Source organism: Ambystoma mexicanum, chromosome 9 (assembly GCF_040938575.1).
Source record: "Ambystoma mexicanum isolate Mex_15411 chromosome 9, UKY_AmexF1_1, whole genome shotgun sequence".
NCBI classification, from domain to species: Eukaryota; Metazoa; Chordata; class Amphibia; order Caudata; family Ambystomatidae; genus Ambystoma; species Ambystoma mexicanum.
The window spans coordinates 1,544,761,310-1,544,777,849 of record NC_090931.1 but is presented as its reverse complement, the minus strand read 5'-3'; the positions used below and the strand labels follow the sequence as shown (position 1 = coordinate 1,544,777,849).

General features: G+C 48.8%; 1 protein-coding gene across 1 annotated transcript in view; it reads right to left on the bottom strand.

Annotated features, from left to right (window-relative positions):
• The window catches only part of LOC138489490 (zinc finger protein ZFP2-like), a 208,953-nt gene that overhangs the window by 50,426 nt on the left and 141,987 nt on the right, over positions 1 to 16,540 (bottom strand). The window contains exons 5-7 of the mRNA XM_069617231.1: positions 12,132 to 12,269; positions 11,394 to 11,468; positions 658 to 783 (exon numbers count right to left, since the gene is read on the bottom strand). Coding sequence (XP_069473332.1) covers positions 658 to 783; positions 11,394 to 11,468; positions 12,132 to 12,269 — 339 coding nt within the window. The remainder of the gene's footprint in view (positions 1 to 657; positions 784 to 11,393; positions 11,469 to 12,131; positions 12,270 to 16,540) is intronic.

Here is a 16,540-nt window from a genome sequence, read left to right as displayed (position 1 = left end):
TCTGCAGGATCGGTGGTATTCACAAAGCGTACTAGTCTAGGAAGGGGTATCTGCGCTTCCCTAGATCTTGCATCCTTTTCAGCAGGATCCATGCTATTCACAAAGCGTACTAGTCTAGGAAGCAGTATCTGCGCTTCCCTAGGTCTTGTATCCTTTTCAGCAGGATCCGTGCTATTCACAAAGCGTACTAGTCTAGGAAGCGGTATCTGCGCTTCCCTAGGTCTTGCACCCTTTTCTGCAGGATCTGTGCTATTCACAAAGCGTACTAGTCTAGGAAGCAGTATCTGCTCTTTGCTAGGTCTTGCACCCTTTTCAGCAGGATCCGTGCTATTCACAAAGCGTACTAGTCTAGGAAGCGGTATCTGCGTTTCCCTGGGTCTTGCACCCTTTTCTGCAGGATCTGTGCTATTCACAAAGCGTACTAGTCTAGGAAGGGGTATCTGCGCTTCCCTAGGTTGTGCACCCTTTTCTGCAGGATCTGTGCTATTCACAAAGCGTACTAGTCTAGGAAGGGGTATCTGCGCTTCCCTAGGTCTTGCATCCTTTTCAGCAGGATCCATGCTATTCACATCTCTACTAGGGTTTCTGGAGCGGGGAATGGGGAGAAGGAGGTGTCATTAATGATTTTAAAATGTGACAAATGTAGATATCACTCGCCTGCTTCTTCAGCTGTGCTGAAACCGTCATTCCTTTCTCTTCCTTCTGCTTTCGGGGGACTTTCTAAATTCAGGTCATCTTCTACTTTTATGCAGAAAAACTCCTCTGGATCGCTGATCCCGTCACCTGTGGTATAAAGACACATTGACATCATTTCCACCCACAGGAAATAATGGCCCTTCTCCTTATAGGGTGCTGTCCCACTGGAGTTCCTTCCCCTGCGATGCCGTAGCTGCAGCAGTTAATCCCACATATTTACAAAGCATGCAGTGTTGGGGAACCATACTGGCCTCCTCATCCTCTCTGTGCACCTTAGAAAATATCGGACATAGTCCTGAAGCTGAGCCTACCTGGGCTTCTTACTAAAGTCTCGTGACACCCAACCCAGTGTGTTCAAGAGTCCCCAGACAGTAGCCAGTGGAAGTCATAGAAGAATGGAACAGAATGGGAAATCAAATGGCAGAGACCAAAGCTAAGATACAATGAAAGCCAATAACCAACTCACGCATGCATCTCCTGGCTGCTAAGGGTTCAAAAGAACTGCTCTCTGGTGTGCGCCAAGGCTAGCACTACCCCCGCTTCTCTAGCGCCTCTCAACCAAAGCATCTCTCTATCCAATCAAAACTTGAAGCGCTGCTCAATGTGTGCACTTTAAAGCAAATGAATGAACTACGGTGCTGTACAAACAGCAATATATATATACATATATAAACTAAATAAATGGAAGAAGCCCCATTCTGACCGTAGCAGTCCCAACTACTCCGCTCTGGGACTTCTGGGCAGCAAACGCTTGCTGGCATCAAATACGCTGATGGCAGCATCAGATTTTACAAAATCTACTAGCCCCTCGCGTTGGCAAGGAGATCTTATGAAGGGCAACTACCATTTCGGGTGAGTATGGGGATGTTTCAAACTTTTGACATTTACTGCAAACAAATGCAGTACAAGGCAAATACGTTTCCCTTTGCATAGCTGGCCTTTGGTTGGCAGCATTGCACCAAATATGTAGGTCTGCCTATTGTGACATACACCACTTTACAAAAAGCACTGGTAAATGGTTTGTCACCCATCACAAAGGGGCGAGTGCAGTTCTCTTAGGTCGAATATGTACATTAAGGAACTCGCCCTGCAGTACTAGTGAGATTTTTGAGAATTTGCAAGGCCTGAGCAGTTTACTCTCCAAAGGAAAGCATAATAGATGGCGGGGGAGGTAATAAGACGTCCACAGGGGTAACCCCAAGGAAAAAGGGAATAAATGGGAATGTTGGCAGCAGCATATTTACCAACAGTGTTCTATTGCAGGTGCAAAGCTCCAACAGCTTCTTTTCTCTCACTGTGTCAATTTCTTTCTACCCCCACTGTCACTCACTTTGCAATTCCCATGCTTGTCTCAATACATCCCCCCGCTGTCACTCACTGGGAAATTCCCATGCTTGTCTCAATCCATCCCCCCACTGTCACTCACTGTGCAATTCCCATGCTTGTCTCAATACATCCCCTTGCTGTCACTCACTGGGCAATTCCCATGCTTGTCTCAATCCATCCCCCTGCTGTCACTCACTGGGCAATTCCATGCTTGTCTCAATACATCCCCATAGTGACTCGCTGTGCAATTCCCATGCTTGTCTCAATCCATCCCCCATAGTGACTCGCTGTGCAATTCCCATGCTTGTCTCAATCCATCCCCCACTGTCACTCACTGGGCAATTCCCATGCTTGTCTCAATCCATCCCCCCGCTGTCACTCACTGGGCAATTCCCATGCTTGTCTCAATACATCCCCGTAGTCACTCGCTGTGCAGTTCCCATGCTTGTCTCAATACATCCACCCACTGTCACTCACTGTGCAGTTCCCATGCTTGTCTCAATACATCCACCCACTGTCACTCACTGTGCAATTCCCATGCTTGTCTGTATACATCCATCCGCTGTCACTCACTGGGCAATTCCCATGCTTGTCTCAATCCATCCCGCCGCTGTCACTCACTGGGCAATTCCCGTGCTTGTCTCAATACATCCCCCTGCTGTCACTCACTTGGCAATTCCCATGCATGTCTCAATACATCCTCCGTAGTCACTCGCTGTGCAATTCCCATGCTTGTCTCAATACTTTCCCCCGTAGTCACTTGCTGTGCAAAATTCCCATGCTTGTCTCAATACATCCCCCTGCTGCCACTCACTGGGCAATTCCCATGCTTGTCTCAATACATCCCCCGTAGTCACTCGCTGTGCAATTCCCATGCTTGTCTCAATACATCCCCCATAGTCACTCGCTGTGCAATTCCCATGCTTGTCTCAATACATCCCCTGTAGTCACTCGCTGTGCAATTCCCATGCTTGTCTCAATACATCCCCCCGCTGTCACTCACTGTGCAATTCCCATGCTTGTCTCAATACATCCCCCGTAGTCACTCGCTGTGCAATTCCCATGCTTGTCTCAATACATCCCCCATAGTCACTCGCTGTGCAATTCCCATGCTTGTCTCAATACATCCCCCCGCTGTCACTCACTGTGCAATTCCCATGCTTGTCTCAATACATCCCTCCACTGTCACTCACTGTGCAATTCCCATGCTTGTCTCAATACATCCCCCCGCTGTCACTCACTGGGCAAATCCCATGCTTGTCTCAATCCATCCCCCTGCTGTCACTCACTGGGCAATTCCCATGCTTGTCTCAATACATCCCTGTAGTGACTTGCTGTGCAATTCCCATGCTTGTCTCAATCCATCCCCCGCTGTCACTCACTGGCAATTCCCATGCTTGTCTCAATCCATCCCCCTGCTGTCACTCACTGTGCAATTCCCATGCTTGTCTCAATACATCCCCCCGCTGTCACTCACTGGGCAATTCCCATGCTTGTCTCAATCCATCCCCCCGCTGTCACTCACTGGGCAATTCCCATGCTTGTCTCAATACATCCCCCGGCTGTCACTCACTTGGCAATTCCCATGCTTGTCTCAATACATCTTCCGTAGTCACTCGCTGTGCAGTTCCCATGCTTGTCTCAATACATCCACCCACTGTCACTCACTGTGCAATTCCCATGCTTGTCTCAATACATCCCCCCGCTGTCACTCACTGGGCAATTCCCATGCTTGTCTCAATCCATCCCCCCGCTGTCACTCACTGGGCAATTCGCATGCTGGTCTCAATACATCCCCCTGCTGTCACTCACTTGGCAATTCCCATGCTTGTGTCAATACATCCCCTGTAGTCACTCGCTGTGCAATTCCCATGCTTGTCTCAATACATCCCCCGTAGTCACTCGCTGGGCAATTCCCATGTTTGTCTCAATACATCCCCCTGCTATCACTCACTGTGCAATTCCCATGCTTCTCTCAATACATCCCCCTGCTGTCACTCACTGTGCTATTCCCATGCTTCTCTCAATCCATCCCCCCGCTGTCACTCACTGTGTGATTCCCATGTTTGTCTCAATACATCCCCCGTAGTCACTCACTGGGCAATTCCCATGCTTGTCTCAATACATCCCCCGTAGTCACTCGCTGTGCAATTCCCATGCTTGTCTCAATACATCCCCCTGCTGTCACTCACTGTGCAATTCCCATGCTTGTCTCAATCCATCCCACCGCTGTCACTCACTGGGCAATTCCCATGCTTGTCTCAATATATCCCCCTGCTGTCACTCACTGGGCAATTCTCAGGCTTGTCTCAATACATCCCCCGTAGTCACTCGCTGTGCAATTAACATGCTTGTCGCAATACATCCCCCCGTTGTCACTCACTGTGCAATTCCCATGCTTGTCTCAATCCATCCCACCGCTGTCACTCACTGGGCAATTCCCATGCTTGTCTCAATATATCCCCCTGCTGTCACTCACTGTGCAATTCCCATGCTTGTCTCAATACATCCCCCTGCTGTCACTCACTGTGCAATTCCCATGCTTGTCTCAATCCATCCCACCGCTGTCACTCACTGGGCAATTCCCATGCTTGTCTCAATATATCCCCCTGCTGTCACTCACTGGGCAATTCTCAGGCTTGTCTCAATACATCCCCCGTAGTCACTCGCTGTGCAATTAACATGCTTGTCTCAATACATCCCCCCGTTGTCACTCACTGTGCAATTCCCATGCTTGTCTCAATCCATCCCACCGCTGTCACTCACTGGGCAATTCCCATGCTTGTCTCAATATATCCCCCTGCTGTCACTCACTGGGCAATTCCCATGCCTGTCTCAATATATCCCCGTAGTCACTCGCTGTGCAATTCCCATGCTAGTCTCAATACATCCCCCCGCTGTCACTCACTGTGCATTTCCCATGCTTGTCTCAATACATCCCCCGTAGTCACTCGCTCTGCAATTTCCATGGTTGTCTCAATACATCCCCTGCTGTCACTCACTGTGCATTTCCCATGCTTGTCTCAATACATCCCCCGTAGTCACTCGCTCTGCAATTTCCATGGTTGTCTCAATACATCCTTCCAAGGTCCTTTGCAGACATCTGGACTCAGCAGTTCACTTCTCTACCAAAGCTATCAGATGGATAGAATCCTTCCTGAGTGAGAGGACAATGAGGGTGTTCTCCCAATCGGCAGCAGCAGACCCGTCTCCCATCCAATGTGGTGTACCACAGGGGTCTTGTGTCTCCCCTACCCTTTACAATATATTCACCAAACCATTATTTGACGATGTGGACCTTCGGGGTATCACCTACACCCTCTATGCTGATGATACACAGATTCTCCTCCCTCTTTCAGGGGATCACAGCGCGGATCTGGCACTGGTGAATAGGGCCTATCTCATCATCCAGGCATGGATGGCTATCCAGGGTATATGCCTGAATGATAAGACCGAATTGATAATCTTGGGTACTCATACTAAAATCAATAAACTAGGCCAAGAATATTCCTCATTCATCATCGATGACACCACCATCAGAGTCACAAAAGAGGTAAAAACCCTTGGTTTCTACCTTGATTCAAAGATGTCCTTCGATAAACAAGTGAAATCCTTGGCCACGTCCACTGCTCATACTTGTAAGCTTATCAGAGCTGGTAGGCCAATCCTCTCCAACGACAGCTGCATGGTCCTGGCGAGAGCACTAATACTCTACAGGTTAGACTATTGCAACGCTCACTACAGTGGTGCTAACAAAGCCATCATCCAAAGACTACAAATCCTTCAAAATAATGCCTTAAGAGCTGCATTATGCTTAAATAAAAGAGTACACATTTCATCAATCAGACGTCCGCATAAATGGCTGCCGACCCATAACAAAATACTGTTAAAAATGGTTTCCCTCACCCATAAAGGATTAAATAATGCGGCCCCTAGATATATAATAGACAGACTAACTCGAAGAACCTCCAACAGACTGACAAGACTTAACAATACCAACTGCCTTCTGGTACCTAGATTTAGACTCTCCAAAATTGGTGGTAACAGCTTCCCAGTAAAGGCGGCCAAAATGTGGAACTCTGCCCCACGAGCTTAGAGCAGACCAACCCTATACACACCTCAGAAAGAATTACATCAAGTGGCTCAAATTAACTGACTGCTAACCTTCACTGTAGTATACACCCAAGGGCTCCCGTAGATTCCCTCACAGGCCAGTGAAGCAAAGAACCTAATTTGGCTTGAACCTGTACATTTGCTTCTATATTGTGATACACGATTTTATTGTCTTATCTATTTGTAACATGTAGTAACTTTCCTTTTTGCTGTAAATATAATGTATATTGTGTCAGAATGTGATTCTATCTGTAACCTTGTAAGCTTTGCACCTTCCTATTGTTGCGCCCTTTTACCTACGGGTCTGTTGCGCATTACAAATAAACAAACAAACAAAAAAATATCCCCCCGCTGTCACTCACTGTGCAATTCCCATGCTTGTCTGAATACATCCCCCTACTGTCACTCACTGTGTAATTCCCATGCTTGTCTCAATACATACCCCTGCAGTCACTCACTGTGCATCTCCCATGATTGTCTCAATACATCCCCCTGCTGTCACTCACTGTGCAATTCCCATGCTTCTCTCAATACATCCCCCTGCTGTCACTCACTGTGCAATTCCCATGCTTCTCTCAATACATCCCCCTGCTGTTACTCACTGTGCAATTCCCATGCTTGTGTCAATACATCCCCCCTGTCACTCACTTGGCAATTCCCATGCTTGTCTCAATACATCCCCCCGCTCTCACTCACTGCAATTCCCATGCTTGTCTCAATACATTCCCCTGCTGTCACTCACTGGGCAATTCCCATGCCTGCCTCAATACATCCCCCGCTGTCACCCACTGTGCAATTCTCATGCTTGTCTCAATACATCCCCCTGCTGTCACTCACTGGGCAATTCCCATGCTTGTCTCAATACATCCCCCCCCGCTGTCACTCACTGTGCAATTCCCATGCTTGTCTCAATACATCCCCCTACTGTCACTCACTGTGTAATTCCCATGCTTGTCTCAATACATACCCCTGCAGTCACTCACTGTGCATCTCCCATGATTGTCTCAATACATCCCCCTGCTGTCACTCACTGTGCAATTCCCATGCTTCTCTCAATACATCCCCCTGCTGTCACTCACTGTGCAATTCCCATGCTTGTGTCAATACATCCCCCGCTGTCACTCACTTGGCAATTCCCATGCTTGTCTCAATACATCCCCCCGCTTTCACTCACTGCAATTCCCATGCTTGTCTCAATACATTCCCCTGCTGTCACTCACTGGGCAATTCCCATGCCTGCCTCAATACATCCCCCGTTGTCACTCACTGTGCAATTCTCATGCTTGTCTCAATACATCCCCCTGCTGTCACTCACTGGGCAATTCCCATGCTTGTCTCAATACATCCCCCCCCCCGCTGTCACTCACTGTGCAATTCCCATGCTTGTCTCAATACATCCACCCACTTTCACTCACTGGGCAATTCCCATGCTTGTATCAATACATACTCCTGCAGTCACTCACTGTGCATCTCCCATGATTGTCTCAATAGATCCCCCTGCTGTCACTCACTGTGCAATTCCCATGCTTGTCTCAATACATCCCCCTGCTTTCACTCACTGCAATTACCATGCTTGTCTCAATACATCCCCCGCTGTCACTCACTTGGCAATTCCCATTCTTGTCTCAATACATCCCCACGCTGTCACTCACTGTGCAATTCGCATGCTTGTCTCGATATATCCCCCAGATTTCACTCACTGTGCAATTCCCATGCTTGTCTCAATACATGCCCCGCTGTCACTCACTGTGCATTTCCCATGCTTGTCTCAATACATCCCCCCGCTGTCACTCACTTGGCAATTCCCATGCTTGTCTCAATACATCCACCCACTTTCCCTCACTGGGCAATTCCCATGATTGTCTCAATACATCCCCCTGCTGTCACTCACTGTGCAATTCCCATGCTTGTCTCAATACATCCCCCGCTGTCACTCACTTGGCAATTCCCACCCTTGTCTCAATACATCCCCCTGCAGTCACTCACTGTGCATCTCCCATGATTGTCTCAATGCATCCCCCTGCTGTCACTCACTTGGCAATTCCCATGCTTGTCTCAATACATCCACCCACTTTCCCTCACTGGGCAATTCGCATGCTTGTCTCAATACATCCCCCTACTGTCACTCACTGTGTAATTCCCATGCTTGTCTCAATACATACCCCTGCAGTCACTCACTGTGCATCTCTCATGCTTGTCTCAATACATCCCCCTGCTGTCACTCACTGGGCAATTCCCATGATTGTCTCAATACATCCCCCTGCTGTCACTCACTGTGCAATTCCCATGCTTGTCTCAATACATCCCCCTGCTGTCACTCACTGGGCAATTCCCATGATTGTCTCAATACATCCCCCTGCTGTCACTCACTGTGTAATTCCCATGCTTGTCTCAATACATACCCCTGCAGTCACTCACTGTGCATCTCCCATGCTTGTCTCAATACATCCCCCTGCTGTCACTCACTGGGCAATTCCCATGATTGTCTCAATACATCCCCCTGCTGTCACTCACTGTGCAATTCCCATGCTTGTCTCAATACATCCCCCGCTGTCACTCACTTGGCAATTCCCACCCTTGTCTCAATACATCCCCCTGCAGTCACTCACTGTGCATCTCCCATGATTGTCTCAATGCATTCCTCCACCCGAGATGTCACTTACTGTGCACCACTATTGAGTACCTCAATGCATCAGTTCTACCCTGGCTGTCAGAGACAAGCATGGGAATTGCCCAGTGGGTGACAGCAGGGGGATGTATTAAGACAAGAATGGGAATTGCCCAGTGGGTGACAGCAGGGGGATGTATTGAAACAATAATGGGAATTGCACAGTGAGTGACAGCGGGGGGATGTATTGAAACAAGCATCAGCCATTTCTCATTACCATCTATGCATCATTGTACCCTGGCCGTTACGCACTCTGCATGTCCCATGAATGTCTGAATGCATACTACTATCCTGGCTGTCACTCACTGAGGATCTCCCGTGATTGCCTCAATGCATTTTTCTCTCCCAACTGTGGAAGGAGGTTGAATAACATGAGACAAATATGGAGTTTCAATACCATTGTGAGAAGGGAGACGACCAACTGTCCAACCCAAGACAGGCAAGCAAGCAAGCAGGGGCGCCTGTACCATACTACCAGACCACCAATTGTTCATCCAAAGGCAAGAAACAAACCTGGAGCGCCCATCCAATGGTGAGAAGAAAGACTACAAACTGTCTAACGAAAGACATGCAACAAACCAGGAGTGCACGTACCATGGTAAAGAGATAGACCACCAGTTGTCCAAACCAAGACCTGCCTCAAACCATGAGCACCCATACAATGGTGAGAATAGAGACTACAAAATGCTGAACCCAAGACATGCAAGCAAGCAGGAGCACTCGTACCGTGGTGGAGAACAGAGACAATCAACTGTCCAACTCAAGACATGCAAGCAAACTATGGCGCCTGTACCATAGTAAAGCGACAGACCACAAAATGCTTATAAGAAGGCAAGAAACAAACCTGGAGTGCCCATACAATGGTGAGAAGAGAGAACATCAGCAGCTGTCCAAGCCAGGACATGGGGTAAGCCAGGAGCTCCCATACCATAGTGAGAAGAGAGCGCATCAGCATCTGACCAAGCCAGGACATTGGACAAACCAGGAGCACCCATACCACAGAGAGAAGAGAGAACATCAACAACTGTCCAAGCCAGGATATGAGACAAACCAGGGGCGCCCATACCATGGTGAGAAGAGAGAACATCAGCAGCTGTCCAAGCCAGGATATGGACCAAACCAGGAGTGCCCAGACCATAGTGAGAAGAGAGAGCATCAGCAGCTGTCCAAGCCAGGACATGGGACAAACCAGGAGTGGCAACATCATAGTGAGAAGAAAGAACATCAGCAGTTGTGCAAGTCATGACATGGGATAAGACATGAGCGCCCATAACGTAGAGAGAAGAGAGAACATCAGCATCTGCCCAAGCCAGGATATGGGACAAAGCAGGAGCGCCCACACCATAGTGAGAAGAGAGATCAGCAGCTGTCCAAGCCAGGACATGGGATAAGCCAGGAGCACCCATACCATAGTGAGAAGAGAGAACATCAGCAGCTGTCCAAGCCAGGACATGGGACAAACCAGGAGTGGCCATACCACAGAGAAAAGAGAACATCAGCAGCTGTCCAAGCCAGGACATGAGATGAGACAAACCAGGAGTGCCCCACCATAGTGAGAAGAGAGAACATCAGCAGCTGCCCAAGCCAGGACATGGGACAAACAAGGAGCGCCCCTTTCCGGAGAGTGAAGAGAGAGCATCAGCAGCTGTCCAAGCCAGGACATGGGACAAACCAGGAGCACCCATACCATAGTGAGAAGAGAGAACATCAGCAGCTGTCCAAGTCAGGACACAGGACAAACCAGGAGCACCCATACCATAGTGAGAAGAGAGAACCTCAGCGCCTGTCCAAGCCAGGACATGGGACAAACCAGGAGTGCCCATACCACAGAGAAAAGAGAGAACATCAGCAGCTGTCCAACCAGGACATGAGACAAACCAGGAGCGTCCATACCATGGTGAGAAGAGAGAACATCAGCAGCTGCCCAAGCCAGAACTTGGGACAAACAAGGAGCGCCCCTTTCCAGAGAGAGATCATCAGCAGCTGTCTAAGTCAGAACTTGGGACAAACCAGGAGTGCCCCTTTCCAGAGAGAGAACAGAGAACATCAGTAGCTGACCAAGCCAGGACATGGGATAATGCAGGAGCACACATACCATAGTGAGAAGAGAGAACATCAGCAGCTGTCCAAGCCAGGACATGGGACAAACCAGGAGTGGCCATACCACAGAGAAAAGAGAACATCAGCAGCTGTCCAAGCCAGGACATGGGACAAACAAGGAGCGCCCCTTTCCGGAGAGTGAAGAGAGAGCATCAGCAGCTGTCCAAGCCAGGACATGGGACAAACCAGGAGCGTCCATACCACAGTGAGAAGGGAGAACATCAGCAGCTGTCCAAGCCAGGACATAGGATAAGCCAGGAGCACCCATACCATAGTGAGAAGAGAGAACAGCAGCAGCTGTACAAGCCAGGACATGGGAAACCAGGAGCACCCATACCATGGTGAGGAGTGAGACCATCAAATGTTGAACCCAAAATATGGAATAGACATGGTGGGAGATGCTCAGTAACTGACCAAATCAAGAACTTTAAGTGTGAGAGACCAGCAATGACCCCATTCAGAAATGTTCTCAGGGTCATTGCAAATTTACCTGATTCTGGGCCTGAGCTCCTTCCTCCCTCTTCCTCGTCGCAAGCAACAAGGACAATTGAAGCTGGGTCTTCATCTTTCCTCAAATAAAACACAACAGACACGTTAGCAAAGGTTCAGTGTTTTAGAAAGTAAAGACTGAGTTTTAACCAATGAAAAATAAACATTTATGCCACCATCATCCTCCAACAGCAGTTTAATACTCTAGCAGTAAATGTTACAGGTTTTACCCTCTTTAGTTAACAGTGTCTCAGACATTCTTAACTGAATAGATAGCACAGAAATCCATCAGCTTAAAGTTGCCAAGCTTGATGCTCTTGAGATCTTGATCCGTTTCTTGTGGGTCGTCTTGAGTTTTTACAATATTGTACCTTGTCACACAGTGCCGCACTGGTTCTCTGATGTGGCACATTCTGTTGTCACGTCTACACTGGGTACCAGTGTGACCGCGAAAGACAATCTACAAAACCACCATAGTCCTTTCCATGATAACCCACCAAAAGGGTCACCACCCCAACAGAAAGAATTGCTGTCTGAAACATGAGGCTACAGCTAAGCCTTGTAAAACATTTAAGAAAGTTAAAATAAACAAGGCAGTAAGTTAAAATGATAAACGCTTCTAGTAATTCTGAGGTTTGTATTATTTTATAATTACTGGTGATGTGATCTTACTTTGGGAATTTGGGGAAGATGGAGTGCTTGTAATATATTTCGAATTTCAGTAGCACAGACACTTTACCTTCACATTCCCCTGAGCTGAGGCAGTCTGTCTTCCTTCCGCTTCCTTCGGTGTCTGGAGTGTGGATCAGGTGTAGGCTTTCCTCTCTCTTTATAATGAACGGCTCTTCTGGATCTTCAGGATGAGTTATTGTTTTACCTGTCGCATAAAGGAGAAATCCTTGAGTTCCACCTTCTAGACATGAAACTAATTCCAATTACAGGCTCACCTTGCATTTGACACCCTCCCTAACATCCTCTAGGTGTAAAACAACTGTTGTATCTGTTGGTGAAAAAAACAAAGACTGGGAAACAGTATTCTCCAGCATTGCAACTTTCATGGATTCACATGCTTAGAATATTCCCCGTCGTCAGGCTGGGAATAATCGGTAAGTTATATAGACATTTTCCATAGGAAACTTGCGACACTTTTGTGTCCTATCTATGTCGTTTTGGGCCACGTACGGCAGCGCCACTGGGACGTAGAGGTATACATAGCCCACCTCCGCGGCTCCCTCAGATTTCAACCGTCTTCCAAAGTAGTGGGATTAACTCGAGTATCTACTATTTTATTAGGTTGTGCGTTTTTCTTCGTCTGTTTCCTTTCGAAGAATGTCTGGAAAGGCTTTATTTCGTCCGTGTGCTACATGCGGTCTTAAGAAGGTGTATGAGGGAGACGGACATATGGACTGTATTTACTGTCTTCACCCTCATCATTCGGCGGACACGTGCGAGATCTGTCAGGGCTTCTCACAAAAGACCCTAAAAGACCGCAACAGGCACTTGGTTACTTGGCTCAATGACGGAGCGGGTGTGTACCCGGCATCGGAGGTAGGATCTACAGCCTCGAGATCGAAGTCACCCCCTAGTCGCTCAATGTCAGCGGTGCCTCCGCCGAAGAAATCACGTTCATCGGAAAAGCACCCCTCAGAGAAACATCCTGCGAGGTCCTCCTCTTCACATAAGGTTTCGTCTTCGTCCTCCTCATCAAATAAGGAAGGGAAAGGACTCATCAAAATCCTCCTCAGGAGACCGTCATAAGTCTACCTCGAGTCGAGAGTTATCGTCAAAAAGTTCAAAAAAGGCGGGAACGCCTCAAGGCCCTGCTCCGCAGGCTTCATCGACGACGGTCCGGTCGTCGACGCCGGCTTTGTCGTCAGCGACAACTCTTCCCACGACTATTTTGTCCAGTCAAACAGCGCCCATGGTGCAGATGTCATCGTCGACGGTGGTCCCGTCGATGGCATGGCAACCGGAGGTTTTTGATCCCATCCCGCCGGAGACCTTGCTACAAGCAGAGGATGACCGTAGTCCGGTCGCGCACCCAACCGACCTGGGACTGCAACCCATTGCTTCGGGTGGAAGTGCCGTTCCGGTTACCTCTTCCTTACTGAATCCTCAGACAGTTCTGTCCCTGGAGGTGTTGAGCACATTGCAGAAGCTGTTGCAGCGATTGGACACACAGTTGCGTCAACCCAGTGTCCCTACTGTGTTACAGGCTTCGCCAGTCGTCGACGAGCCAGGTCCGGCTCCTCGCCCTCCATCCAGAGCCGCTTACCCGGTTGAGAAGGATCGTTCTCGTCCACAGGAAGGAGAACTATCAGAGTCGGATCATGAAGGGTCGGGTTCGGACATCTCGTTGACCCCCTCAAGGGACCCGACATGGGACTCCGACGTGGAGGTGGAAGCTCCAAAGAGTCCGGTGCAGCCGTCACCACCTGATGACGTGGGGGCTTTCCACGCCATGATGAGTAAGGCATGTGCAGAGTTTGGCATGGTCCCAGAAGAAGAGAAAAAAGATTGTTTTCTCTTCGATCATATGGGCAAAAGAAGAAAGTCGATATTTGCTATCCCCATTTTAGACCATGTCTGGCAGGAGGGATTAAAAACCATGCGTCACCCTTTTTCGGAACCGGCGATGAAAGGTCGATTAGAAAAGAAATTTAAAGCTCCGGAATCGACTCCCAAGTGCTTGACGTCTCAACCTTCACCAGAATCAGTGGTGTCAGCTGCAGCAGCCAGAAAACCCCTCCAGACAACGAGGCTAGGAGACAAGATGCTTTTGGGAAGAAAGTGCTATCAGTTGGAGCGACTACAGTAAAAGCAGCCAACTCCTTGGCTATTATGGCCAGATATGATAGGGAAATGTGGCATCGGCTGGCCCCTATCTTGGACCATTTGCCGGAAGAACACAGAAAATCTGCCATGTTACTCATACGTGAGGGAGAAGAGGCTTCCAATCATTCCATTAACATTGCTGTCAACCTGGCAGAATCAGGCTTCAAGCAAATCAACAATGGTGTAGTATTACGGAGGTGCAATATAAAGTAATGGACATGCCGTGCGAAGGGGAACACCTTTTTGGGGAGAAAGTTGATGAAGCCTTAAAGGGCATGAAAGAAGATTCTGACACTGCTCGTTCCCTTGGAGCCCTCCAGAGTGGTAAGAATGTTCATTCCTTTTGCCCTTTCAGAGGAGCATCAGGTAACTCCAGGTTTGGATCGTCCAGAGACCGAGGTTTCAGCAGACCCTCCTACGCTTCTCAAGGCTACAGACGTGCAGCCCAAGCTTCTCGTAAAGGCAGAGATTACCAAACCTCAAGACGACGAGGGGCCTACTCCTCGTCGACGAAGGATAAACAGGCCAAAAGCCAGCAATGACAACTTACTGGATGTCCTGGGGGGGCAGAGTGTCTCGTCATCTCGACGAGTGGGCGCACATAACAACAGACCAATGGGTTTTGGACACTATACATCTGGGCCATTCTCTACAGTTCAAAGGCAAGCCACCACACATTCCACCGGTGTTCTCGACGCAGCCCCACCTTCAAATACTAATGCAGGAGGTGGCACTTATGTTGCAGAAAGGGGCTATAGAACTGGTCCCGGTGGCGGAAAGAGGACAGGGAGTGTACTCCCGTTACTTTGTCGTCAAAAAACCCAATGGAAAATGGCGTCCCATTCTAGATCTACGAGCGCTCAACAAATGGCTCAAGAATCTAAAATTCAAAATGCTGACGCTCCAAGAGGTGATCCGTTCGATACAGCCGGGAGATTATTTGTCGTCGCTAGACCTTCAGGACGCATACTTCCATATCCCGATGCGTCGACGACACAAAAGATTTCTACGGTTCGTCGTCGGACGAACCCACTATCCGTTCAAGGCCTTTCCATTTGAACTGAAATCGTCTCCCAGGACGTTCACGAAATGTCTGGCTCCAGTGGCAGCCTGGTTAAGGAAAGAAGGTCATCATGTGTATCCTTGGCTAGTGAGGGGTTTGTCTCCGGTAAGGGGAAAGTCTGAAAGCCACCATGAACCTCCTACAGCGTTTGGGCTTCGCAATAAACTTCGAAAAGTCCTCCTTATCGCCATCAAGGACCTTGGTCTTTCTGGGAGCGGAGTTTCACACGCAGTTGGGACTGGTGAAGCCATCCGTCGAAAGGATTTTGAACCTGCAGCGGAAAGCATTGGATTGGAAGGTCAACACCAAGTTGTCAGTGTGAAACTACATGTCGCTACTGGGGACCATGTCGTCCTGCATACCCTTAATCAACAATTGTCGTCTCTTCATGAGACCGATTCAGGAGTTCTTGGCGGATCGTTGGGCACAGAGTCAAGGGTGTTGGTCGGACAAATTGACCATCAACAGCAAACTCCTACAGGCCCTTCAATGGTGGAGAGTTTCCAAGAATCTGACAAAGGGAATGCCTTTACTGGAACCAGTGGCCCAGATGACAGTGGCGACGGATGCTTCTTTAACTGGATGGGGAGCTCATTTGGATTCCCTACAGGTTCAGGGTCGTTGGTCATCGGAGGAGTCCGGCCTCCATATCAATGTGCTGGAGTTAAGGGCGGTGCGCTGGGCATTGAAATCTTTTCTCCCACAGATAAAGGCATTATGACAGACAACACAACAACAATGTTTTATCTAAGGAAACAGGGAGGAACTCGCTCCAGAACTCAGTCGACCGAAGCCCAGGAGATCTGGCATTGGGCACTTCAACACAAGATATATCTTTTGGCGTTCCACTTGCCAGGAGTCAAAAACGTGCAAGCAGACTCTCTCAGCAGGGAGATGAATCGGCTACATGAATGGGAACTAAACGACCAACAACTGCACCGTGTCTTCAAGAAATGGCGTCGTCCGACCCTCGATCTCTTTGCGACGAGAGACAACAGGAAATGTCCACAATACGCGAGCAGGTGGCCACAGCATGGTTCACTAGGGGAAGCGTTCTCTTTCCCGTGGACGGACAAGTTTCTGTATGCATTTCCCCCGTTTCCGCTCATACGTCGGACGCTGCAATGGATCCACAGATATCCGTGTCGGGTGATCCTAGAGGCCCCGTATTGGGCCAGACAAGTGTGGTTCTCCGATCTACTCCATCTTTCAGCGACAGAACCATTGAGGTTCCAGAAAATTCCGAACCT